The sequence below is a fragment of the Centrocercus urophasianus genome, unplaced genomic scaffold, assembly GCF_019232065.1.
Source record: "Centrocercus urophasianus isolate 14NV4802_14NV808 unplaced genomic scaffold, USGS_Curo_1.0 seq_12, whole genome shotgun sequence".
Classification (NCBI taxonomy): Eukaryota; Metazoa; Chordata; class Aves; order Galliformes; family Phasianidae; genus Centrocercus; species Centrocercus urophasianus.
In genome coordinates this window covers 53,970,938-53,998,629 of record NW_024884364.1, presented here as the reverse complement: position 1 = coordinate 53,998,629, position 27,692 = coordinate 53,970,938, and the positions used below count along the sequence as shown (strand labels likewise).

At 39.5% G+C, this 27,692-nt stretch overlaps 1 protein-coding gene across 2 annotated transcripts in view; it reads right to left on the bottom strand.

Annotated features, from left to right (window-relative positions):
• Window positions 1–27,692, bottom strand: part of CYFIP1 (cytoplasmic FMR1 interacting protein 1) — a 64,813-nt gene that overhangs the window by 27,266 nt on the left and 9,855 nt on the right. Inside the window, exons 2-22 of one of the 2 annotated variants that reach the window (XM_042810400.1) lie at window positions 24,881–25,004; window positions 24,633–24,722; window positions 23,506–23,583; window positions 22,728–22,829; window positions 21,112–21,293; window positions 20,345–20,441; window positions 20,083–20,211; window positions 19,287–19,391; window positions 19,002–19,093; window positions 17,790–17,907; window positions 17,039–17,161; window positions 15,576–15,701; window positions 15,109–15,275; window positions 13,957–14,104; window positions 11,936–12,089; window positions 10,545–10,701; window positions 9,825–9,921; window positions 8,577–8,653; window positions 8,388–8,496; window positions 7,692–7,811; window positions 5,377–5,576 (exon numbers count right to left, since the gene is read on the bottom strand). In XM_042810400.1, coding sequence (XP_042666334.1) covers window positions 5,377–5,576; window positions 7,692–7,811; window positions 8,388–8,496; window positions 8,577–8,653; window positions 9,825–9,921; window positions 10,545–10,701; window positions 11,936–12,089; window positions 13,957–14,104; window positions 15,109–15,275; window positions 15,576–15,701; window positions 17,039–17,161; window positions 17,790–17,907; window positions 19,002–19,093; window positions 19,287–19,391; window positions 20,083–20,211; window positions 20,345–20,441; window positions 21,112–21,293; window positions 22,728–22,829; window positions 23,506–23,583; window positions 24,633–24,722; window positions 24,881–24,997 — 2,588 coding nt within the window. In that variant the 5' untranslated portion in view covers window positions 24,998–25,004. Of the gene's footprint in view, window positions 1–5,376; window positions 5,577–7,691; window positions 7,812–8,387; window positions 8,497–8,576; window positions 8,654–9,824; window positions 9,922–10,544; window positions 10,702–11,935; window positions 12,090–12,387; window positions 12,536–13,956; window positions 14,105–15,108; window positions 15,276–15,575; window positions 15,702–17,038; window positions 17,162–17,789; window positions 17,908–19,001; window positions 19,094–19,286; window positions 19,392–20,082; window positions 20,212–20,344; window positions 20,442–21,111; window positions 21,294–22,727; window positions 22,830–23,505; window positions 23,584–24,632; window positions 24,723–24,880; window positions 25,005–27,692 lie in introns of both variants that reach the window. The other variant, XM_042810399.1, reaches the window with a different exon arrangement.

The following is a 27,692-nucleotide window of genomic DNA, read 5'->3' as shown; positions in this document are numbered from 1 at the left end:
TATGGTTTTAGTGGAGGAAGAAGTTAGTCAGCACCTAGTACAACTTTAATTCTGCTTTAAATTTAAATGAAGCAAAATGAGGGACAGGATGGGGGTGCTTGTGGGTTAGGCATTTCTTGGTAAATGGCACAAAGTTCCACAGGCATAGGGAAGCTGAAAATGAATCATTTAAGAATTGCACATCAAGTGTTTGCATCCAGTCAAGCTGTTCCAGCTGATAGTGTCCAAAACAAATTGCATTTAAGAAAAGGTTTCAGAAGGGGAAGTCTGCAGCATTTATAACATTGAAAAATAATACCGTACTTGCATGTGTTTTTGTTTTAAATATGTCCAAATTGAATTGAAACGCAAAATAAATGATCCATTAATCATTTCTCCTTGTAAATACCTAGGTATTCTATTTATGACAATTTTGTAGCTGAAAACAGGAACAGCGACCTAAACAAAATCTGTTCCGCCCAAACACGTACAAGTTGTACCATTCTGTTAAAAATTATTTGTACTACTTTTATTTCTGAGTAATCTGAATTTTTCTTCTGAGAATTTATAACTTCAAATAAACCTAACTTGAATTAGATGTTAGGAGGAAATTCTTCACTTAGAGGGCGGTGAGGCGCTGGCACAGCTGCCCAGAGAAGCTATGGTGCCCCCATCCCTGGAGGTGCTGAAGGCCAGGTTGGATGGGGCCCTGGGCAGCCTTAGCTGGTGGGGGGCAGCCCTGCCCATGGCAGGGGGTGGGACTGAGCAGGCTGTGAGGTCCCTTTCAACCTAAGCCATAAGTGATTTTTTCCCCACAACACTGAAAGATATACATAGAAAACATTAAGTCCAGCGTCACTTGCACTCCTCCATCTTTTTCAATGAGCAGGTATGTTCTCTTTCTGACATCCTGCAGGTTGCCTTCCTCCTGCTCCTCTTCCAAGAAACAGAAGTACCACTTTCAAGGACTGAGGAATCAACTCTCTCTCAATCAACCTATGACAAAGCGAGACAGATTTTACCTTCCCTCCAGCGCTGCTGGCTGCAGGTTTTGGCACATTACAGGATCACCAGTTCTTTTCATTTTTAATCACTGTTGATGATCTCAGTAATTTATCCATTTTAATCAACACAGGTTGTAAGCAGCCAAAGTAGATTAAGTGGATGAAAAGCCTGCTGGCTTAACAGAGCTTTGCAGCAGTGATTGCTAAAGGATGACACGAGCCCTGAAGTATTTTCAGGATCAAACCATTTTATGTCAGTGTCTCTGTGATACTTCCCAGGAAGGAGTTCATAGTGAGCACTTTACAACCGACTGCCATCATCTATTTAAAAATATAAAGAGAAAACTGAAAAGGACCACTACGGTTAATGATCCCACTTCCTTGCTGCCACAGGCACCAGATCAGGCAATCTCATTCATAAACTTACTGAGCTTCAACTCACAGCAGTCCCTCCCTCTCTCCTCATGAAGTGTGCTTCTGGACTTCCCTGTCCAATGGATAGGGATCTTTTCAATGCCCAGCCTACCAGCTCAAAGCACAGTCCCTACTCCCTTCTGGAATGCTAGATCCAGTGCACTCTTCGTGAACGTGAATGTCAGGCATACCTATCTGCACATTATATGGTACAATGCACCTTAAAAGCATTTGCATGACATTGCTAATGAATCTTGACCCCTTCTCCAAGCTGCTGAGTAAAACAAAGCATGCTATGGGAGCAGCACAGGGATGAAGTGATTGCTTTGGCTTGACCAAAACTGCGGCTACTACAGTTCAGCTCTGCCACTGGGACAAGCTCCTGTTTAGGCCACGGTTTCTTTGAGCTCTGAGGATTTAAGACCACACTGCACACAATCACCACTACACAACCCTTTAATTTGGGTTTTCTGCAGCTTGCCCATCACTGCAGTATCTAAGCATGCTGCAGTGTGCTGCTGCATGAAGTGCCAAGTACCATTCAAAAACAAGACCAGACCAATTGGGAAGATAAAAGCTACAGGAGTGCACAAAACGTTTCTAAGTCATCCCCACCGTCTGCTGTTTTACAGGGTTTTTTTTTTACAGCTGTATTTCCAGTTGCTTAGAAATTGCGTGTGTGGCAGGGTTGGGGGTTGTTATGAAGGACGTTGAGAAGAACAACTGGCTGACACTTAAGGATGGTGCTACTGGAGAAAAAGCAAACAAAATGGGGGGCATATTTAGCTAGAAAACAAGGCTTTAGACCTTGGATTAGTACAAAAATGCTATGTCTTAATCTTTTCAAACAGCAAATGCCTGAGTATCACAAAGGAAATATCAATGTTCTTTCAAAATATAGTGGTCCTGCGTTTGGCGTGATTAAAATAATAGTTGGACTTAGCCCAAAAAGAAACTGATAAAGAATTTCTGTTCCAAAAATCAGGATCACATTAAAATCCATCAGTAACTTAAAGGGTCATTATAGGCTTATGTGAGATTCCCCACAGAATTCAGGATTTGTATAATATGCTGAGAGAAGATAGGACACCAGGACTGATGGCTGTCCTGGGAAGCTTGCATCAGTTTTTCAAGAAAATTCAGAAACCCTTAATCCCAATAAGCATCCAGATTGTCTTACACTTGTCTCACTTTCTTAACCCTGAGCACAAAACACACTGTCAGCTCAGAAATAAGGCAGAAAACATGGCAGAAAAGGGAACGCTAGCAGCAATACTTGAAAAGGAACAAAAAAGAAAAATCCATAAGTTGCCCCTGAGCCTTCTAAATCTTCTGGATGGCCCAGTCATCCTAGTGCCACAAGTACAGAGGGAAAAAGCACAGGTATGGGCTTAAAATATGAAACAATTTCATGGTGCAGAAAGCCTTTCGGCTTGGAAAAGCAGGGAGCAAACATGAAGAAAGCTCTTAAAAGAAGTCCCAAGCAACACAGAAAAGACAAGTGAGAAATGGCTGCTCATGATCACTCTCAGAGTAAGAACTGGCCAGAACAGTTCCAGAACAAACTGAAGAGAGAAAACCCTTTTCCTACAGCATACAGCTTCCCTGTGAACCCTCACAAAGCATCTCATGAATGTGAAAGCTTCACATAGCTTTTAAAAAGGACTGGATAAAGCAGTGGGAAAAAAAATAAAAAACAGTCTGCAAAGGGTCAGAAACACAATAACATTCAGAAAAGCAGCAACTGCAAAAATTAAATTCCTCTATCTTTTGATAACAGCTTCATTGTTTTATCTCAGTACATCATCACGTATGAAAATATTCCTAAATCCTAAATAATTAAAGATGCCACATGTTTCAATTACTTCTGCACGAATAACGGCAGTCTGAACAAAACCCACAGGCTCTGCAAACATTTCAACTCTTACAAACATTTGAAATCACCAAGTTCCAGCACTGCTAGGAAAAAAGCTCAAAAAAAACAAAACAAAAAAAAAACAACCACTAACTTTAAAGGAACAATCCTCATGCCTCAGCTCCACTCAAATTAACAGAAGGCTGTTAATTAATTAACAGGGACTTCATTGTCTAGGATCTCTGCTTCCAGCTCCTCACCCCAAGCACCTCCATGTCTGTTGTCCACCATACTCACTGCTCTTTCTTCCAACCTTTCACTGTTCCATTGCTTCCCTTGCTTCCTTCCTACCTACCTTCCTACCTTCACTACCTGTCAAGAGTTTAACTGACAGCTCACACAGAGCATGTCGCTGGGTGCCCATGTACTTGTGCACAATTACTTGTGCTCAGTTAAATACACTGATAACTCATCAATCTAAAGCTCATGCAAGGCAGTAACAGAAATAATGACCATGCTGGAAATGACCTGTTCCTCTACCAGCAAAAATACCAATGGGCACCATAGTGTGTGTCTGTAATTCTCACCACACTCCCATTTTCACCTGAAACCAGAGCTACTTTGAGATGAAAACAGATCTGCCCAAGATTAATAACTAATAATGTAATAAAATATTATTATTATATTATTAATAACAATAATAATGTAATAATAATCGGGATACATTAATTATCCTGAATTAACTACCTAACCAGCCTGAGGACCAGCCTAACTCAATTTGTGTGCAGTTTTTAAATAGGCAAGCAGCTATCCTATTGGTATCATGGTCTTATAGCCAAAATGGAAAGAGAATAACTAATTCTAGGAGCCACCAAACATATTTTATTAAAGCTGCCACATGAAATAGCACCCTTTCATCAAAATTTTCCTTTAATATTATGCTTATGTAATTCTTAACGCACCACACTGAACATTCCAATACTGATCTCCAGACATACCAACATGCACAGTTCAACACTGCTGTGCAAACAGATGCGTGAAATAAAAGCTTCTTGGTGAAAACTTAAACACAACATTCACTTTTTTTTTTTTTCCCCAGACAGAATGTTGGCTCTAAACCACAATAAAACCATCAAAAAGAACATGTCAGACAGAGGAAGCATTCCAAGGAGAGTGAAAAATGACAACAGGCTTTTCTTCCTACCATAGCTCTATAACAGTATTGCTTTACTGACTCTTCACAATGCTTTAATCAGGTTTTGCTTAAAAGCCAAAAGCAAACACAAAATCAGGAAGCCTAAGTGCTGTGCCTTCCACTCATTCAAACTTTGAATCCTATCATTTGCTTCCTATTTCCATTACTCACTCTCCTTCAAGGCTGCAACAGCAGGAAGGAAGTACACCTGGAACAAAGCTCTAACACTGCAGATACACACTGTTCTGCTGCCATAAGCTAAGCAAAACAAGAAAAGCTCACCAGCAGAGAAGATCTTTTAAAAGTAGCACTAACCACCTGAGAAAAAGAAATTAGAAGAAATACAATTTACAGCTTCTCTGAATGACCTAGGATGAGTTTCCTCTGCTCAAAAAGACACATGCTTCAAGGTAAGACTTCCCTGGCTAACAAAGGCTTAGTAAGACACAACCATCGGCCACGAAATAGCCACAAGTTCCAGAAACATGGCAGACAGCAGCAAGGCAGATAAAACCATACTGAGCAAGCACTGAACTCTTCCCTTTTTCTTCTTATCAACGCGGAAACAAGGAATATAATTTTACTTTCGTCATCGCACAGTTGAGGATCCTGTTTACCAAATGTCTTTCTGACATGCACGTAGCAGTATTTTTGGACACACTTTATTTTCAGCATATCATAGCTAAGTCATAAAATGTCATAAAATGTAACCTCAGCAACCAAATTCTATTTCTACTGTGGACTAATAACAGTCTTTCATACATTTGACAGTACTTAGTAAAATGACTCATTTTACCTCATTTCAAGAAAAGCACTAGCAGCGAAAAATACACTAAATGAATGGCGATGGAATTTGTTAGCATTTGCTGTGAGAGAAGTTGCAGGAGAGCAAGAGAACTGCTGCCAACAAAAGGCTACACCATGCCAACCTGTTAGTGGATCCATTGTAGCAGTAGTTTGGAAGGAAATCGTAATTGAGTTCCCAAAATACATGAAGAGTGATTCGTCCGTAAGGGGCTGACACATTGTGATTGGCTTCCCTGAACATGGCATCGAAGCTGTCCAAGGTCATGTATCTGCTCAGAAGTTTGTGAGTCATTTTGTTTATTTCTATCAAGCCGTCCAGCTCCTACAAAAAAATAAATCAAGAGGAAAGAAAACAAGCAGTGAATTTAACAAAGGAGAGAACCTCAGCAAAGTACATAAATAGCCTTAATTGAATAGGAGACTATCAGTGAAAAATGGACAGCTGACTCCTCTCCAGACTCTTAGTTCACTGGCAAAGCTGCAAGGAATCTGTGTTCCCAAGACTGCTCTGTGTCTGTATCCCACCAAACCCTCTGAGATGCTGAGGGCATGACCTGTCTGCACTGCTGGCAGGTGTCTCAAACACAGACATGGGCCAACTAAGCTAAAGTTAGAATTCTAGCACTTAAGTGGAATCAGAAACAGATCGAGAAACAGCTTCTGCATTTCCTACATTACAAGCATCTGCAAAGTTATTTCTGCTGGGCAGAGCAACTGGTGACCGAACTTACGTAGTAGTACTGCTAGGGATAATACTAGATTTATCATAAATCCTTCTTGTGGTTTAGTCAGGTAAAGAGCTTACTAAGAGGCAACAAAAGATGAGCCGTTTACAAATGGAGTGAAAGTACCTACAGAATCACAAGCTGTGGATTACACATATGGGCACTGCCTTTCATAATGTTTCTTCTCTTGACAAGACATTTCCAAGTACGGTCTCTGGCACTTTCTTTTAAATAAATTACAATAGAAACAACGCATCTTTGACACCGGACACTGAAACACTCCAACTTATGGAACAGAGCACTGAACTCATTAATGACCAGAGTTGACCTAGCAATTCCAAGGCGAGTTACAGCACAGCCTCTAACCAGTATGTACCAAGGGAAAAAAAAATAAAAGCAGAGAACACAACCTTTCATTCCAAAAACCAACGAGCATTGCTTATAGTTGTGCAATGACATATGAATGAATATCCAGGGGAGACTGGTCTTCATTTGGCTGTGTAGATATATTCCCATACAGTGCTATCTGATTCAACTGCTCCATTTTTCAAAGGATTTTCAAACTTGTGAGTGACAGTTAACTTAAGAAGACAAAAAGAACCACTGTGATCATTGCAATAGCACTGAGTCCAGTCTGAGAGCAGAGATAGATTGATCTTTTAATTGCCTTCATTTATTTAGCTTCAAAAACAGCAGAAGTTATTTACAAGTTAAGCTATTAGTACCAGTTTCTCATAGAGGAAACTAAGCAGTTTTCAGCAGAAGTGATTCTGTGTAAAACCAAAGAAAAAAAAGGGAAGATGGCAACAGGGGAATGGATGGCAACTTAGCCCTGTCAATCTCTACCTCAAAGAAGAGTAAGAGCCTATGACCTAAGAATCATCAGTGGCTTCTGTTCACTTAGCCAGTAACAAAACTACATTTAAGTAATTCAAATGTTATAACATCATGCTCCGAAATGTCATGAAAAACCTGACCCCTGCCCATTTCAGGGCCTTAGAATTCTATTTACCCCCAGTAAAGGATGACATGAAATTGGGCGAGTTAATGCATGTCAAAATCTCACAGGTGAAAAAACAAACATATTACAACAAGACTGACAGTAAACTTTCATTCCAGCAGAACAGAATATAGCTTACAGCTGGCATTTCTGACTGAACATTAACTTGTCAAATTCATGCAGTTTGGCAATAAAAATTGCCCACTAACATTTTCATCAGGAAACTAACTCAAAAAGACACTTCAGTATTGCACAGATGCTCTCCTTTCACATGCCAGATCTCACCCCTTCGCAAGAAAAGCTTACCTTGATTTTGTCACGCTACAAAAAACAAGCTGGTGGGCTAAACAAACTCCTTTTGATTCTACCAGGCGCAGTGTTGTTTTGTTTTGGTCTGCAGTATATGCATAAGCACACACAGAAGTGGGCATTTCCAAAAACTTAAGTCATGAGAGTGCTTACTCTCCTTGCCTGCTCACAGCTCCTAGAACACACTTTCTCTACAGGTGCTGTTTACACTTACAGCTCCTGTGGAGCTCAGCCTCTTCCCCTCTCTCCAGGTGTGACCGTGCAGTTAATCACTGAGAGAACACCTAGAGGGCTTCCAGCCAAACTTGAGATTGTTTTTTTCTTTTTTTTTCCTTCTACCATTAAAAAAGGAACACATGCTTTTAATGAGAAAAGTAAAAAAAAAAAAAGGTGGAACACTCACCACAATGGAAGTCAAATCCTCACTCTCAAATCGACCAATTGCCAGCTCCATTGATCTGTACATAGCTGCTGAAATTCGCTGAGTGATCAATCGGTTCAGGTCTATTGACCTACCCAGAAGCTGAGGAAAAACTGCCATCAAGCTTTGAACTGAACATCAAATCACAAGACAAGCTGTACACGAACTACAAGGTTCCACAAATTAATAGACTTTTAAACAGTGAATTTGCATTCCAAACACACAGAAACAAAGTATACGAATAACATTTATAAATCCATGAATAAATGAGGTGTTACATTTTATATCTTATTTCTCATAAAAAGAAGTAATATCACATGCAGTATTCTTATCTAGGTATATATGTATCATCATGTAATGGCTTCATTACATTGTGCCAACAACACATTAAAAAAAAAATGTTGAAAGATGTTATTAGGAAGACAACATTACTACACACATTTCTCCTATTTGGCTTGCATTTGCTTAACTTCAACACATACTTGCAACTAAAATGGGATCTTTCAAGATTTTAGTTAGTTTATTCCTCCTACAGACAAAAAAACCTTATCTCAAATATCACTTCTGCCACTTACAAAGCAGAACACAAAGCACAGAAATAGTTTTGCGTATCTACAGAAATCAACACCGCTGGAAAAATGCCGAGCAACGCAAATACAAGAACATGAGTTCACTCACTTGGACGTGTCTTTGTTTCAGCAGCGTCTCATAGCGGTTGGACTGCAGCAACTGAATGGTTGCTCCCTGATTCTTACATTCTGAACGCAAACGTTTATCCAAAAGCAGGCTATCAAGAAAAGAAAGCAAGAAGTATAGCAAACAGCAAACCCAAGCATGAATAAAAGTTCTTGCTACTGAAATATCTACCTGCCAGCCATTGCCTTGTAGTATGCAAATATTTGGTCTGCCAGCTTGTAGACAAATTGGTCAAAACACAGGTTTACCTTAGGAGAGAGGAAAAAAAGTGTATTTATGGCTACTCAGTATTAAAAAAGAGGAACTTCTCCAAGACTTTCCACCACTTAGTAAATATAACTAGAACAGTTAACATTTCTAAAGATCCTTGCACAAGAGAAGATTGTGGGCAACAAAGCTGGTGAGGGGTCTGGAACACAGGCCACATGAGGAGAGGCTGAAGGAGCTGGGAATGTTCAGCCTGGAGAAGAGGAGGCTCAGGGGAGACCTCATTGCTCTCTATAACTTCCTGAAGGGAGGTTGTAGTGAGCTGGGGGTCGGCCTCTTCTCTCGTGTCATTAGTGATAGGACCAGGGGGAATGGCTTCAAGCTACGGCAGGGGAGATTCAGGCTGGACGTGAGGAAGTATTACTTTTCAGAAAGGGTGGTCAGGCACTGGAACGGACTGCCCAGGGAGGTGGTGGAGTCACCGACCCTGGGGGTGTTCAAGGAAAGACTGGATGTTGTGTTGAGGGACATGGTTTAGTAGGAGCTATTGAGAATAGGTGAACGGTTGGACTGGGTGATCTTTTAGGTCTTTTCCAACCTTGGTGATTCTATGATTCTATGATTCTAAGATGACATTCAGCCTTCATCATTAATGTGAAGTGTTTTGTAAAGATCTACACATGTCCTTGCAATGCATCAGCAAATCAATCATCCATATTCTGTCTTTGCAACTTGTTCCTCATCTGTTATTAATCTTTTGCAGTAGGTCTCATCCTTTAATTCAGCTTCCTTAGAGGAGGCTGAGGGAAAACCTTATTGCTCTCTTCCAGTATCTGAAAGGTGATTACTGCAAGAGTGGGGTTGGTCTCTTCTCACTGGTGACAGGATAAGGGGAAATGACCTCAAGTTGCACCAGGGGAGGTTTAGGTTGGTTATCAGGAAACACTTCTTTACAGGAGGGTTGTTAAAACACTGGAATAGGCTCCCCAGGGAGGTGATTGAGTCACCATCCCTGAATGTGTTTAAAAACCATTTGGATGTGGTGCTCAGGGACATGATTTAGCGGAGGGTTGTTAGAGTTAGGGTTGTATGGTGAGGTTGTGGTTGGACTTGATGATCTTGAAGGTCTTTTCCAACCTGAGCAATGCTAGGATTCTATAATTCCACATTAACATACAGACTACTTTGCTCCTGTAGGTAAGGTTGCTTTACCTCTGCCTCAATCTCATCATAGAGGAACTGCTTCTTAAATTTAGTAAGCGCATAATGAGCACTGTCATTATAAAGGTCCAAAGAATACAGAACATACCTGAATGAAAACAAACAAACAAACAAAAATGTTACATATCTGTAGAGATGCGGCTCTTCAAAATGGTTAAGTCAACATACTTAAAGCCTGTGAATACTATGACCTACATGCGTGTCATGTAAACAAGATTTTTTGTTCTTGGAGTTTATATAAAGATTCATACTTGCTCATTTAAGAAAGTCTTTTGTTAGTTTAATAATTTTTACAGATAAGTTTGCAGTCTGAAACTTGCTTTGCAGATACAGTTTTTCATCAAGTGAAACCATGCCTGCTCTTAGTACCCTAGATTACATTGAGTAGGTAATCAATTATGTTGATTATATTGAGTTATTAATAAGATCTACTGCAAAATAAGCATAGAAGGAGAACTCATCCAGGGAACAATACATTTAGCTACTGCAATTACATTTATATTAAATACTTAATATTTTATTCTCTTTGAAAAAAAAAAAAACAAAAAACCACTGTGAGTTGTGGAAGTAAGCAAAGAGGAAAATTGTATGACGGTTTAGAATACCTTCTCAGTGACTGCTTGTTAAAATCAATTAAAGCAGTAACATTATAATAAAGAGTGGCAATCATTAAGAATAATCATTCAGTGGAAGAGCACGAGTAGGTCTTACTCCATCATTGATGCCTCTTTGGTCTCCAAAATATGGTCTGTCAGAATCCAAGGCATTGACATCTCAATGGGAAACTGGATTCTTCTTCCCATGGTCAGCTCTAAGAAGAATTCCCTGAACCACAGCTGGGACAGATCACAGCACTGCTGCAGGGTTTCTTTTGGGATAAATAAGGCAGAATTACACTTCTTACAGAAGTACATCAAGGAGAATACAACTGTGATTCTGATGATGCAAGGTGAAACAAATAAAAGCAGGCGTTGAGTCATACACAAGCCAAATGTGTAAACTCAATTCAAAATGCAGAGCCCATGACTTTTTGAAATAGTTCTGAACTCCATGTTGGCCCCCAAAGAGGTGCCTTATTACAAAAAATACTGTGGGAGTGGACCAGACTACCAGTTAAATGGAAAAATTCTGCACACTATTATGGGGGGCTTCTAATTTAATTTTTCATTTAGGGTCTGCTCCTCGACAGTGCACTGAACTTGGGAAGTAACTGGTGAAGGAGACCACACAGTACTGGGACCGTTAGTACTATCCATCCTTATGGAGGACTGAATCACTCCACACATCTCTGTTCATCAGACAGGTCGTAAGTGACACACAGACACATGAAGAAGAGATTAAAACAAAAAGTTTCTAAGGCCACTGTCAGGGACACAGATGTACGTTTTCCCACCTCTCCAGTAAACACTCAGCACAAGCCTTCATTTGTGTAAGGCTTCAGAGCCAAAACAAAAAATAAATTTTTTACATTAAAATCTCCAAAACTGAATGTGCTGCTCACCAGCAACATTATAACAGAAATTAACAGGCTCCCCCTTCTTTGAGGGTAAAGGAGTCCAGTAACAAAGCAAAAATGAAAGACAACACAGCATGGTGATGACAAAGACTAAATACATTCAATGTCAGTAGGTGAATTCTTTAGGACAGCATGTTTCCGATTACAATTAACTGAATAGTAAAAGTGGTGAAATGACATCAAATTTACCACAATAGAGAATCCATTTCCTCTGTACTTGGGAAAAAAAAAAAAAAGAGAGAGAGAAAAAAAAAGAGAAAAAAAACCCAAAACACAAAAACGACTTTCTTTTAAAAATTTCAATGCACAAAGAATTATCTGTCCCTTGTTTGCATGAATACATTTGAAAAAAAAAAAAAATGAGGCAACAATATGAAATTTGACCCATTATAAATGAATGTGTTACGAGTCAAAATAAACCTACCACAATAATGAATAACACATCTCAGAAAACGTTTGGACAGACCAAGGTTTTTTGATCAATAAAACAACAGTAAGTTGGCTGAGGCAATCGGAAACATTTCCCAGGTTGTGTTAGAGGTGTTAGGACATGCTAAGCTGGACACTGATCATCTCCATATCTTACCACTGAAATTTATCAAATGAGTGTAGAAGAAAGACTCGCGATGGAATTTTTCTATGTCCAATATGGTGGGTCCCTCAAGGCTACTTCTCAAGGTTTTCTTGGAACCACTTTTGTCAGCAATGAGGGACTCTAACATAGTTCTCACCATGTAAAGCTGTATCATTAAAGGAAACAATTGTGGTGGAAGGGGGGGAAAAAAGGAAAATACACACGGCACATTAGTTGAGCAACACTAAGAATTACTATCAGTAAGCGACTGCTCCACTTCAAATTGAAAATTGGCACTGTGTGGGCAAAAGCCTTCAGGCAAGAGGAACGGATGCAGCACTAACCTACCCAGCAGCACAATGCCTACCCATGCCAAGGGGCCTCCACCGACTCTGAGCAGCAGACCATTTGCAGTGGAACAGTTCACATCACCACAAGAGTAGAAGTAATAAGTAACGTCTTACCACCAAAGTTTAACAGAGGCGGATAGATGTAGGACTGCCTCAGAAACTTGTGTGTCATTTGCAATAGCTTTTCCAGTCCCAGAGCCTTGAGCTGCTTCAACAGCTCAGCAGAGTTTAAGGACTCTGTCATAGTGCGAACCATGTAGAGCTAAAAACCAACAGAAGGGGCAGGCAGGGGAGAGAGAATCCGTTAATAAAAACACACAGGTAAATAAGGAAGGGGAAACAAAGCAGAGAAATTGTGTTAGTTTGTTAAAAATGAAAAGCAGCACAGTAAGCATGCAAAGGAAAATAATACACTTCTAAAACAGAAAGGTTTCTTCCTTCAGAACAATTGTTGCCATCCAGTGCTCCCTGAGGCGAATGGAAAAATCACCATTCACCTCAGCAGATGTGGAGCCAGGCCCACAGCTGTTGGCTTCTCAGAGTATTTCACAGAGATTTCCAAGCATATCCAATTCGTAAATAGCCATTTTAGAACTGCAGGAGATTGAGAGAGAAGTATCTAGAGCGGATAGCTTTGATCTCCTCCCCTCAGCAGAGACAAACAAGTGTGCCACCCCAAGAGCAGAAATGACAACAGAACTGTGTGCTCTAACAAGCCTGCAGCTGCCACTGAAACAAAGCTCTCAGACACACCAAGCATAGAGAAACACTGATGAATATATATATATATATATATTTTTTTTTTTAAGTTGATTGTATTTCCCTCAGAAAATTAGAAATCAAAACAAAATCTTTATTAGAATCATCCTAGAAAAACTTAGGCAGTCTTTTACTACCCAAGAGTGTTATCCATATGGCTTCTCTTCCCCACTGATGTACATAAGAATATTTGATTTACAAACCACAGTGGCCTTCAGTTTTTCACCCAAAGTGCTTGGTACCTCATGTTCTCAGTTGGACTATGAATACTCAGGCCATACACTCTCCAAAACAAATTTACAAATAAAATAAAACAGGAAATTACACAGAGAAAACAAAACCAGCATCTAGGTATGGGATTTTGATGACATTTTTGATGCCACAGAAAATGCACTTGAAATACTATTAATAGTAGCATAATGATATACAGATTTTAGGGAGCAGTTTCTTTATTCGCTGCTGAACAAGATGAGGGATCTTGTCAAGATTCAAATACTCTCCCTTGCTTTATATTTAAATTCTAAATATAATTTAAAACTATAATTTAAAACAATGTAATTTATGAGGTTTAACTAAAAGAACCAGCCACATGAGGGAGAATCTAAAATGGAAACAGTTAAGAAATAATCAAATCATTCCAAAATATTGCATTAAAATATTAGGAGCTCAAGGAGAAAATATTTCTTTGAAGTGAGTCAAATTACAGAGATGGAACACTTGGAAAACCACACATCAGAATAGAAAGTGACAGCAACCCAGACAGATGATTTGGTTAAGTATACGTCATTTTGTAAACATAAAACTAATCAAAGTAGATTTTGAACATTCCAAAAGAAAACTGCACTTTGAAGTAGTTTAGCCAGAGAGAAAATGTGATGTGCCATCATCACTGACAAGTGTCACAACCATTAGACGGGAACATACCTGAGTACTGGAGGGACCCACCGCACGCCTTGGGACTTTGATATCAAAGCCACTTTTGGGGTCTTTTTCCCCCCTTAGAGCTGGGTCATTGAACGGTTCATGACCTGCTTCCCAGTCACAGACCGTCTTTCTGATGGCCTGCAAAACACTGAACAGAATTCACACCGCTTCAGACTTGCACGCATCCAAGTGCGCAGAAACTCTGCAACAATGCTCTGGAGTTCAGAGGAACTCAGAGGAAAAAACAACTTTGCCAACAACTTCAAGATGGCCAGATCCACATGATAATAATTCTACACTGTTCCCTCAAAAAGAATAGTCCAGAGCGCTCCTCCTTTGTCCCAAAGCTGACCTATGAAACTGGTTCAAAACCCAATTGTCAGGAATTTGCCTTGTGATCCTTAGTAAGTGCATCAAGCCATTTTGCACTCGTGCACCATGAAATGCTGGCAAGTTAATCAAATAAAACCACACTAAAACAAGACAATTTGAGCTTGAATTGAAATAGAAGAAGATACTTCCTGTTTCCTGCAGAACTCCTAAATTCAGCTGGATTTTATACAAACGTTATACTTTAACTAAATTGAGAGTAAACAACTGATAAAGAAGTTAAGCTTAAAATCAAACAACTAGGGACACAAAAATACAGTGAAAAGTCATAGCAATCAGTGTGGGACAGAGCATTTGGAAAAGAAGTAGAAGGTTAATAAGGTAAAAGCAGAAGAAGTGAAGAAATAAGGCAAGATGCCAAGAGGGCAGAGAAAAGACTATGGGATGTAAATATCAGACACAAGGAAACACCTGAATCATAAGGAAGGTGGACAGCAACAATTTTATTCAAAATAAAAATACTGGTCTTTCTTTAAATATTACAGTACTTATCTCTCCTTAGGACAGACATAAATTATAGGCAATCCTGTTAGAAGAAATCCTGAGGTAGTGCAAAGAAGCTCAAGACAACCCAGACTCCTACGTTAGCCATACTGGCAGTCATCCACTCTGACTCCCAACATACAGTCAGGCAAGCTAACTCTGAATACTATACAGACTACAAAGGGAGTGTGGATTCAAGAGGCAAAATTTATCAACTGTGCAATTTTAATAAGAGTTGGAGAAAAAAAATACAGGGAGAGATGAGAAGAAGAACATTACCTCTGAATGACATTTTTCTTTTTTTTAATCGCTTGTCTTAATGGCTCTCTAAGCGTGACCTGGGCAAAGTCCTGAAGAGCTGCATAAATGGTATGGCGAATGGCATGATTGAAAACACTTTCCATCCTTCCCATCAGCACCTGAAGACCTTTGATCATGGCAATCACCTGGAAAAAAAAAAAAACCACAGTTGTTTTTTATAAATTTTGTTTGTATACTTGTTCAAAAAGTCATTTTTTTTCAATACAGAAAATGAAAGAAGAGGAATTAACAAGTTCAAAAGGTAGAGGAGAAAGGCAGTCTGAAGAGGCTAGTTTTCCTGTACCCCTTCTGTGCTTTGAATGTAGGAAAACATGCACTTTCAGAGTCAACACGGGCATAGAAAATGCTTTCAAAGAATGTTCTCTCTTTTGTACGGAATTAATCTTTGGGAAATCCATCTAAAAAGGAAAAGGAAAATTTCTTACCTCAACCAAAGCAAACTTCTCCTCACTAGTATAATTGTATCTTGTTGCTCTTTCATACTCTTCTGCATTGTCAGGACAATCTTTATTAGAGTATTTGTCAGTTGGGTGTACCAGCTTCCATGAATACTGCAGTTCACAAAATGGAAGAGGGAGAAGAAAGATGGAAACAAAAAAGGCCTGATAAACAAAACATATCTGAGCACAAATAATCTGCTTATAAAATACTCTGATGTTTTCAAGAACATCTGAAAAATACCTGGTACTATTCTCAAAACCTGCATAAATTCTGAAACAGAACATGATGTATGTAAAGGTTATGGATAGTGAGTTACTAAAAAGATTGATGGATACTGAGTGTGCTCAGAAAACGGATCAATAAGTGAGATACTCCATGCCAGGAGAAAATCTCAGTGGGAGGGCAGAAGAACTTACGTGACAAGCACTTGAGGGAATCCATACAAATCAGACAAAGAAAAGCATGGACCAAAAAATTGGCAGTGGTAAGAGGTAAAACAAACAAACAAACAAAAAACAACCAAAAAGCCTACAAAAGTAAGCCCCAACAAAACAACTGTTGTGGTTTGTTCTGGAACTGGGAGTATAAAGACAGAGGTAAAAATGAGAGATTTCTACAGAGGTGTAACAAATAGATCAAAGGATCAAATCTGTCTTCTCTCATACAATATATCACCTGTTTCAACCCCTTCTAAGTTGTGCTTTGCCGTAGGTAAGACACACAGCTTTTATCTAAGAGTCTGGAATGTATGAAGCATTCCCACAGTCTCCTCTTCAGTTTCTGCATTAAACAGTTTCTGATTGAAAAAAAATTTATAAATGGCTACTTTTCTAACTAGCATCTGTTTTTAAAGTAAGTTATTAAAATACAAACCACTTTGCAGGTTATTTCCTCTCCCTCATCTCTTCTCAAATTTTATATTATCTACATTTATCAACTAAAAGTCTTCCTTATTCTTCTTCCATTGGCTAATGGAAGCCCTTCCATCTTTTCTGTGTGTACAGTTAAGACGTCCCACATTTCAGTTTACTAAGTGACAGCATCTAACCATAGCCAACTGAACACACTGGCTTCCTATGTGACTGCATGTAGGTAATAAATGACATATATGGAAAAATAAATGAAGTCAGTCTACGAAACATGCGCCAAGAGCAACATAAAAAGCAATTGATCAAGGGTCACAGGTGAACACCTATCCAGTAAATGTAAAAAGTTAAATGCAGTGTATGAGAAGGCACATGCTACTGGATATTTCAAGCAGTAACATTACTCCTAGACTTTGAGAGCTGAGGTGCTGCTTTCCTCTGGGAACAGTCTGAATCAGGAGAAAAGGAGTGCAGGAAAAAAGAGAATTAAGAGAACAGTACATAACATGCATTTTCTGTTCTCTTAAAGCAAAGCCTGTCCAACCTCGTTTTCATCTGCTTTCCTTCTTCAGAAAACATACCACTTCCATGACATGTGCACTCCACTGAGAGAGAAGCTGCAAGCCTTGGAGAGAAAGATCAAAGAGCTTCCGATACTCTGCATCTGTTTTCTGAGCTTCCTGTCGGCCAGAACCAGTCACCACCTATGATGTTTTTAAACAAGCAAACAAAAAAAATTAAAACACCTTGTGTACAACATTTAAAGTCACATTTCTCAATATTTTTTTAAGCATTACACAGCATCACTTATCAAGACATGGGTACAAAAGACCAGTAAAAGTTTTTTCTTTTAAAGAATTATCTCATTACATTTCACAGACTTTGGTCAAGAGATAGAAACCACAAGGACTCCGTATCACCAAAATATCACTGCAGACAAACTCAAGACACTGATTATATATTAAATACGCATGTGCACTTGATTTTAGCTTTCAATTCATCTCTTAAATTGTAGCTTCACTCAAAGCATTATGGGCACACATTTGGAGTAAGGATTAGACAACCTATTCCCACAGAGACATGTCAAAAATTTCTGGGATACACAGACAAACAGAAGATGTCTGCAGTTTGTATGATGTATCAGAGTTTAAGATTTAAAATTTAAATAATATCATGCTGGGGATGGGTACCAGCCTTGCAGCCAGCTTTTCTTGAGTCAGCTCCTTGAGCTCTATCCTTTACCCAGCCTGAGATTTGCCTACTTTTTAGATGTTTTACAATAACTGCTAGCCAGTTATCATCATAGAGCCAAATAGCTCTAATCTCCCACACCTCACTGTTGCTGTAGCGAGCCAGTTCAGATATGAAACGCATATGGTCTTCTCTGATTTGGATCATCTGCTCACATATATTGTACTGGGGACTGCTGCTGGAAGACGTGCACGTCCATCTGTTGCAGAAGACAAAAAAATCCCCAATCAGTTGATGCAATAAAGAGTACAGCTGATACTAAAAAAGAAAGAACAAAAGATGCGTGACTCATTTTTCCCCTTAAATCTTCCTTCTCATCCACGTGAGGCCTTTCCTGTCCTCTCTCACTCTGCTGCTGCTGTGAAATACAAACTGCCATCTCTCTTCAGAAGCACACACTTAGGGACAGGACCAAAAAGGACTGAAAGCCAGGGCAGAGGGACAAGTATAGGAGGCCATAAGATGTTTAGCTGCTTTCAGCTTGTTTTTCTTCATTCATGTTTAACTAAGAAGAGCTTACAGTATGCTCCAAATATAAAAATAGTTATTATTAAATACTATTAACACGTTATCAAGAGAGACACAAAATACATGCTATCAAGTATTGTGTTAAACAGCCTCATACTTTTAATAGCATAGTAGGTTCGCTACTATTGATTTTCTCTTAGCAATTACATGCAAGTTACATTTTTTTTTTTCTGCAGGAATTAAAATGCAAAGCACTACATTCTAAATTCACATAACTGCATGGAGGGAAGGTCTCAGAGGAGCACAGAAACATTTGCTAAAATAAAGCAACAACCATAAACCATGGAACAATTTATATAAAACATCTGCATTTTCCAGCCATTTTGCTGTGTTGTACTCCTACCAAAACAAAGAGGGACACAAGCTAAGTTTCTGCTCCATGTACAATATACACATGCACTACTGCTCACCTTGCTTAGTATAATCCTTCATTTCTTTTAAAGAAAGTTTCATATTTAAAGGAAAAAATAAAAATTACATTAGTGTAAGATAAATTTTACATCCTCCAACTCAGGTGAAAAACAATGCCACTGAAGCAAGAAATAACTCAGCAGCACAGAAAGATTTTTAAATAACCTGTCCTTTACATTGTATCTACTATGTGAAGTACATTAATGGTGAAATACCCACACCAAAAAACGGACCAAGGTGAAAATCCTATTAATGTAATTATCACAGAATATCAGGTGATTATGAAATTATACCTTATGGGTCTGACCTTCCCCAGCCCACATGCTCCCCTCTCTGTATTCTCGTCCTACCTACCTGGATTTGTTTTCCTCATAATGGGCACTTGTCTTGATGTATCTTGCAAGTTCAATCTGCATATCACCAAAGAGCGGGACAACCTGCAGCTGCTGTACACAGGGAATAAATCAGATTAGATAAATGATGAAATATGCGCCCTAGTGAAAGGAAACTGCTATTTACCCAATGATAGTTTCAAAGTCATCTTTGTTTTATTTGATTTTATTAATCTGGGTGTATATTTAAAACGCAGGGGAAATTGCCTTCTACATTACATATTAGGAAATGCTTCTCTTAACCAACCTTGAAGAATTTGTCAATCTTGGCTAAATTTATCCTCTTTTTTGCATCCAGCTTGTAGATGTTACTGACACTTCCATCCATCAGGTACAATCCAAAGCCCATAACCTGGCAAAAGAAAAAAAACAAACCTCTCTGCAAAAGGAGTTCAGGGGTATAAACACGCTGAAAATATTTGTCATGAGACAAACATTCAGCGTTTACTCCATACCTTTTCATTCACTGCAACACACAGTAGATAATATCAACCAACTTCACATTACCTGGCACTCTTCATTAGATGTACTTATCGCTCATTTTTTCTGCTTACTAACCCTAATTTTTAAGTTACTTGCTTCCTCAAAGCTCTGATACATAGCATCAGCTTCAGAAGCCTTTTGCACAAATTTCCCACCTATCTAGAACTAAAATTTCCTAGTTCCTTTCTGTTGTTGCTATACTTCACAGAGACGTTAGTATAATCCTTCATTTCTTTTAAAGAAAGTTTCATATTTAAGGGAAATATGCAGACTTGTTAGGAAACACAGCATTAGTTTCCTAACAAGGCTGCAGTTCAGTTAGACTAACTTCAATTTATGAAGAACAAAAATGGGTTAGAAGTTTTCTTAACAGATTTAGTGTTTAAAATAAAAGAAGGAAAAAAAGAAAGACAAAGACACTGAAGAATAAAAACAAAGGGCAACATTTGAGTTACTTGGTTCATGTGGTTCTGGCAAAAGGAAACAAAAATCCAACAAGAATGCAAACATCTTTGTTCTGCTTCAACCTTTTTTTAAGTTTGTACTGAAAAGAAACTCACTTTCAACAGCATGTGTTTCTCGCTGGGGGTTAGATACATTTTGTTTTCATAGTAGTCCACACACAAATTCACAATATCTGCAAGCAGTTCTTCATAGCCAACAATCACCTCCAACTGCTGCTGTAATGACTGACAAAAAAGAAGAAAAGGACACGAGTCAAGAAGTTACAGTCCCACAGGATCAGCAGCTACTACCGAAGGGTTTTCTTTTAAAGGCTTCATACAGCATTCGGTATTTTGGAAAAAGACAACTAAAGCTTACTTGTGTTATCTTGTTGTGGTTAGCAAGGAACATGGAGAGATTCTGGGACTCTTGAATGGATTGAGGATCTGCCATTTTCCGTAGGAACTGAGCAGCTCTTTGCAAAAAGAAGAAAAGAAAACAACAACCGTACTTCCTTTCAGTGGCACTGCTTGTACGCAAATTCATCCCTGCTCAACAGGAACACATTTGTCTCTGCATTTACCAGGTAGTCAGCAGAACTCCAAGACATCAGTAAATCTGAAACTGCCAGTACAATGGCAACGCCATTTGTTGCTTTTACAAGGTTGTTGACCTTAGCACTGCTACCTCCCATCTCATGAATAAAGCAGAAAGAGAATTTGACACATAAGGCCAGTGCCTTCTTGCCACAGCTTCGCAAGAACATGTTAGCCAAACCTACCCTCTTATTGACAACCTCTTAAGAGCTATGCTGAAATATCATAAGAACAACTTTGATTTACATGCATCAAAACTGGATGCCAAAAACTGGAATAGAACAAAAAGTCAGCTTTCTCTGAAACTTGAAAAGAAAAGCAGTACTGAGCAATGCATATCCAATAGATGTAGTGAACACCAAGATAGAAGTATTTGCCTGTTTTGCCTTAAAAGACAGAAGAATCTTTAGTTGCTGGAAAGTCAATTTAGTCAACAGTTTAGCTGCAGTAACTGCAGAAAAAGCTGCCCAAAAAGGAGCTACTGCTGCCATCTTGTGGGAGCTCTGTCTCCCCACAGCATAAATCCTGATCCCGTCCTGAACAGCTTACCTCTTGTAGGCTGAATGGTCATTCTTCACACTGCACTTCATATTTTTCAGCTCATCCAGTACTGCAAACATGTTGATAAATTTGCCCAGTGTGATCAGATACGCTTCAGAGACAAAGTCTTTTCTCCTCTCTGCATGGCACAAGCGTCTCACCTCCCCACAAAACCGTTCAATTGCATTTCTCTATCAGAAAACAAAAGAGACGAGTCAGGGAGTAAAAGCCATGATGTTTCCAAGAAAGATTTATCACACACAACTGGAGATCTGACACCTGTCTGTCCTCCCCTCTACGTGAGGTCTTCCACTGTCACAACGGTCCACTTCGGTGCACCTGCAAGAGCTAATGAAAAGCACCAATGGAGCAGAAAAACATTTAAGGCATGTGAGGCCAACAACACACCAACACAGCCTTTCCAGCTTCACATCTGTGTACTACAAGTGTCATAAAGAACTTTAGCCTGGCACAATTGGAAATATGATTTGTAATTTAAAGTCAGAAAAAATAAATCCCTTTGAAACAAGTGATTTTATATCAGAATAGTGATTAATGCTAGCACATGCCAATTTGCAAAACCATGCTTGCAGATGGTTATTTGAGGGCTTATTTCCAAGTGTACACCAGGACCCTCTGAGATTACAAGTACAAACAGAAACTTCAGACACAAAGAGGAATCTGTTCTGAGTTTAGGGCAATAACCTCAAATGAAAGGAGATTTTTGTAGTCAGTAAGATCCATGAGTTTAGGAAGATGACAGAAAATGCTACCTTGCATTCATTCTCCTGTGTGCTCCATGGTTTGCAAGCCCTATTTGCTCTGGCTTCCTCAGAAAAATGCCAAGAAACATCCTCCATTCATTGAATAAAGTGGCAAGCTGCTTGCACAGGAGGAGAGAGCAAGACAAATGGCTGTTCTCTAGTCTATATTTAGTTTGGGTAGCTGGCAGGTCAGAAAAACTGGGTTAGCTTGCTTCAAGGATGAATTTCTGCAGCAAAGTTGCACTGGGTGCTACGATGTCGAGGCTTGTAGAACCCTCAACCACCCAACAAATGGTCTCTGTGCCTCGATGGCCTTATGTATACACATGAGATGTGTTTTATTTCTATCTCCTTTCCTTCCAAGTGTCAGGGACCATGTGCAATTATCTTCTATTTTATGCTCAAAGTCTTAATGGAGGAATCTCTTTTTGGTGGCGTGCAGCAACAGAACAAAAGGCAATAGGCAGAAAGTGGAACACAGGAAATTCCATACAAACACAAGGAAGAACTTATTTACAGTGAGAGTGGTGGAGCACTGGAAGATGCTGCCCAAAGAGGTTGTGGAGTCTCCTTTTCTGGAGATACTCCAGAACCACTTGGATGCCTCCCTCTGAGACCTCCTGTAGGGAACTGCTTTAGCAGGGAGTGGGATTCAACGATCCCTAGAGGTCCATTCCTACCCCTGATTCTTTGATTCTTTGAAACTCCTGAAGTTGTTAAAACAGGCATTAGAAATGCTGCCCTTCTGAGAGACCTTTTTTTCCCCCAAATTATAACAATTAGGTTGAGTGACCGAGTATACAATATTAAGCATACAGAATAAGCATATAAGCTTGCTAACAGATTTTCTATTCCTTTTACCTGGAAATACATAAAATTCATCAGTTTTGTGACTTCTGGCTCCAGCACTTCCACAGTTTTCTCATAAATTTCTACTCTGTTAGGCTGCTCGTTGCACTTAACCTGAAGACAATTAGAGAGATCGTTACACTTACAGCTTTCCCCGATACAAAATTTCCCTCAGAAACTAAGATCCCAAGTGACAAGCTGGTAAATGTATTATTATCACCTTGACAATACAAATTTAAGGCATCTATTGCTGGCTTTACTAAATCTATGCCATTCTTCTAAGATTCATTATGAGTTTAAAAATATAAATTGAGATTTTTTCTCTATTCTCTCTATTCTTTGCACTTTTGCATAAAAATATTTGCAAGCTGTTGCCAATTCACAGTTTCACTTTTGGTCAGTTTCCTGATGCATCTTAACATTCTTCCCATCCCATCATCATATCACCAATCCCAAACACGTATTCACAGGATTTAATTTTTGTACGCAGATCAAGAAAACACTACATAGCTCTGATGAGAAGAACCATCTAAAAACCTAGAATGTTTAACACAAATGCTAATTATTACATGCTATGTCACCTGTTAAACCTGCTCTGAATTTAAATATCTGGGGGAAAAAAGCAAGACGTCCAACTAGTTCCCAAGTGTTAAAACACTATTCTACAGCATGCACAGCTTGCTAATTCAGGGATCAAAGCAAACTTAATTTCACAACTCATTACTAAATCTCTAACCAAAACAAGATGGAAGTCCACATGCTGCATGACGGTTTAATTTTGATCCTTTACCTGGGGAATGGCTCTTGAGCAGCTCCTCCATGTATATAACATGACAGCATATTCCTGGCCCTCTTCTAACATTTCATTCTGCAAGAGAGATACTTGATAATAATAAGGCATTGTAAAATAAAGGAGTTAAACTCACTTTTTCTTATTTGAAAGTGTATGTGCAAACATATATTGCAAGCTAAATGATATACCTTACTGCATATATGTGAAGTAACATTACAATAATACACAGGTGCAAACTGTGCTGTTTCTACCATTAAAGAAACATAATAGTTGAATTGATCAGCTACAGTTGCCCAGCTTAGGCAACAGCTAAATTTTTCTATCTACTCACAGTCATGTTTTAACATTCAATCTAATTCTGAGAAAATTCTTATCACCTGGGGACTGTAGGTAATCAAAACAATCAAAACAAGTTAAGAACTTGCCAGATAATTTTAAAAGCAGATTGATGTAAATTGACGTAATTTTCAGTTCCATGTAACCTATGCAGTTTATGAAATGGCTTTTAGAATGACAAAATGTATTAATCCTCATTTTTCAAAAATGCATAAAACAACTGATGTTCAAAATGGAACAGTGTTTGCAACCTGCAATTTCCTTTGTACCCCAAAACAGCAATACCACCAGCAGAGGTAGTTATCAGTAAGAAGTCTCATCTTCCATTGTACAACTGTTAAAAACCACAAAAGACCTTACACAAAACCATGCCAATAAACAACTAATGTATACATTATACAGTGAGGAAGCCAACAAAAACCCTTACTACCACTAAACTGACAGAGAAACATTGGAAATTTGGGAGGATGAAAGGTAATTTTTTATTCAAGTTACAGCCGAAAGTCATCAATAAAACTAACCCATCTCCAAATACTGAAAGAAATGCACAGTGAAAGCAACAAACTTTTGAACAATACTGGTTGATCAAGAAAAAGGACAGCTTTTAAAACTGCCAGCAATTATACGCAAGAAAAGAAATGCCACACACTTTTGTGTTACTGCCTCTTGGAAACGTTACAGACAGCTTCTTTTCTGTGACTACAATTCTTTCAATGAAATGCAAAATGATACATCATTCTCCTTTTATTCTAGGTAGCAGAGAAGTATCTACCTGGACACCTACTTACCATACTAGAGTGGACTGTAGCTTGCTCAATGTATCTCGCAATGCCAGTGACAAATGCATTCCTGTCCTCAAAGTTAGTGTTGAAGTTTGGCTGCAGAGAAAGCAAAATATTGAATCAAATTCTTGGTAAGGAAAATAATTTATGTATATCATAAAAGTGAACACCTTTGCTATTGTTGTTGTTTGCCTTTTGAGAGTACATATTCTTGCAAAAGAACTGCACTATTTTTTTCTGAAATGACAGCAGACCTGGTAAAGCAGAGATGATGGTGGAGGTTCAATACACGGTTGCTGATCTGGCAATGGTAATTCTTCCAAGAGATCCACATTGGATAAGGCATCCTCCAGTGTTACTTGAGCAGTCATTTTGCACCTGTGGTTAAAAAAATACACACATATATATGTATGCATACACATATAGGCGTGTATACATACACGTACCTGTAGTTGTTTTATATATATGTACATTTAACTATATAAACAGAAAACAAACACCACAAAGAGCAGGGAACCATTACTACTGTGGGAAACAGGTAGTTTCCCTTTGATGAGGACATATCCTAGGCATCATAATGGAAGGGGACACAGTCAAACCAAAACCCACTTGGTTTCAGTATGCAAGTTTAAAATGAATATTAGGATAACATCCTCCTCCTTACTTTTTGACTTCAGAAATACTTCTCTTCCTCCCTGCTGCACCAAAAACAGAGAAAACACTGACATCAAATTCACAGGAAAAAAGGACTGCCCACAGATGTAACCACGAGGACAGTAACATCAATCTGAAGTTAAAAATGAATAAATGAAGAAACCACCAAAGATAACGCAGTAAAAGCAAAAACCAAAGCAAAGGGAAGGAAACACTCAGAACTGATACGCCACCTGCCCTCAGAGGCCAACCAACAAACCACACACAGAGAGAGCTCACCAACAATTTCTAACAACTACTGTCAGACAGGTCTGCAGGCATTTTGCTTCTTGAAACCATGGCTCCAGCTCTGCTTCGAGCCTGAGCAGGTTAGTTTTCATTACAATAAATAAATGAGCAGTGCACATGTTGTGCAACTTGCAATCCCTGTTGAAAAATGATGAAGGACAGGACTGACAGGAGTGCTTGCTGACAGAGCTGCCCACACTGAGCACAGCTTCTTCACAGCTAATGCAGTTATTCTTAAATGACGGGCAGGCAAAAGCCATGGCATCTTCCCTTCAATAAATAAACAAATGCCAAAAGAATTCCATATCTGGGCACAAGCCCCATCAGGAAGTTGAACTGTCAACAGTTTTAGCCTGGAGGAAAACAAGAGAGAGTTGCTAAGAAGTTAGAGCACCACAAGCAAACATTATTTTAATATTTTTGTTCTGAGTATCTATAGGTCAAGCTTCAGCTAAAATAAAAACCAACACACTTTACCTGGGATAGTTTAACTGAGAGGCTTCTTCCAACTTGAAACTTCTCCTCCCTGTAGGCTCATGACCAAAACAAACTCACACTCACAGCTCCCCTGGGCCTCACACCCATGGGACAGATGCATGCACAGCCACCCCACGCTGCCACAATGGGCAGACAAATGGCCACAAAACACTGCTCCATCCCTACTCCAAAACCCAGTGAAAAAATGGTTGCCTCTTATACTCTGAAAACTACGGCAGTTATTCACACAAAAAGGAGTTGTCATTTAATGGAATAGAAATGGCCAGGTCTCCCCTCACCAGCACCAGTGAGGCTACACCCAAAGTACCATGGCACAACTAGAGCAACGTTTCTGGACCCCGTGGTGGAAGAGGGACATAGATATATTGCAAAGAGTCCAACATTGGCCCACCAAAATGCTGAAGGAACAGAAGCACCTCTCTGAGGAAAGAGAGCTGAGACTGTTCAACCTGGAGAAGAGGAAGCTCAGGGAGATCTCATCGATGCCCTTAAACACCTGAAGAAAGGATGCACAGAGGTCAGGTCCAGCTTCCTGTCAGTGGTGCCCAGTGCCAGGACAAGAGGCCATGAGCACATACCAGCACACAGCAGCTCCCTCTGAACGCCAGGAGCACTCCTGTGTAGGTGACAGAGCAGTGGCACAGGCTGCCACTGTGGGGGCAGTGGCTGTGGGGTCTCCTCCTTGGGGGCTGGAGCAAGTGGGCCCTAGTGCTCTGTCAGCCTCAGCCATGCTGTGATCCTCGTCCCGCCTCCTCAAACACAGCCCAGATCCCCAGTGTGGAAGAAAAGCCAAGGATGCTGATGCTAAAAAAGTAGTTAGAAAATACGAACCAAAGGATAAGCAAAACCCAAACTCCCTCTCACTTACACTGCCGTCTTTTTAACAGCACCAGTCTAAGAAACTCCCCTCAGCAGGATGGATGCACAGGCTGCAAAAGAAAGACTCCCTGCTGCTCTTTACACTGTGAGAAGAAACACAGGAGAGTACATTTTTTCCAAGCCCTTCGGCATGATTTCACAAAGACAGAACAGCATTTTGTGAACTGGAGAATGTAAGCAAATGGGCGCAGACTGTTACAAAAGCCCTCTTGTTCTAAGGTTGCTGACAGACTCCCTTGGTAATTGCCATCCACACAGTTGGTGTTTGACTGGCCAAGCCATCATTTTGGCACGCCAGCCCTTCACTTTTCCTATCCTGCTGTCTAGCAAGACATGAAAGAAGAAGAAACTCCTTCCTGCCCAGCTTTGACACATTTGCATACGTTGAGAGCAGCAGAGGAAGGGCAGCTGGAGCTCAGCTTGTTCTTCGCACCAGCCCTGAGACCTTGGTGGGAAAGATTTTCTTCAAGGTTCCTTTTCTTTTCCCCCCCTAAGTATAATGAAAAGTCATTTAAGTAAACTAAAATTCCCAAGAAGCAAAACTGAACAGTTTTGCCTCCTTGACACTGATCAGTATAAGTTCTTATACGTGAAACTACTGGGCAGCAGCACTACTACTTCAACAGACTCCCTTCTGGCAAAGAACACAAGAAACTTCCAAGACCTCCTTTAAAAAAATCACAAACCACTGTCTGATTATGAATTCATCTCAATGAGAAGAGATTAAAACACTGTAGTTACACTGAT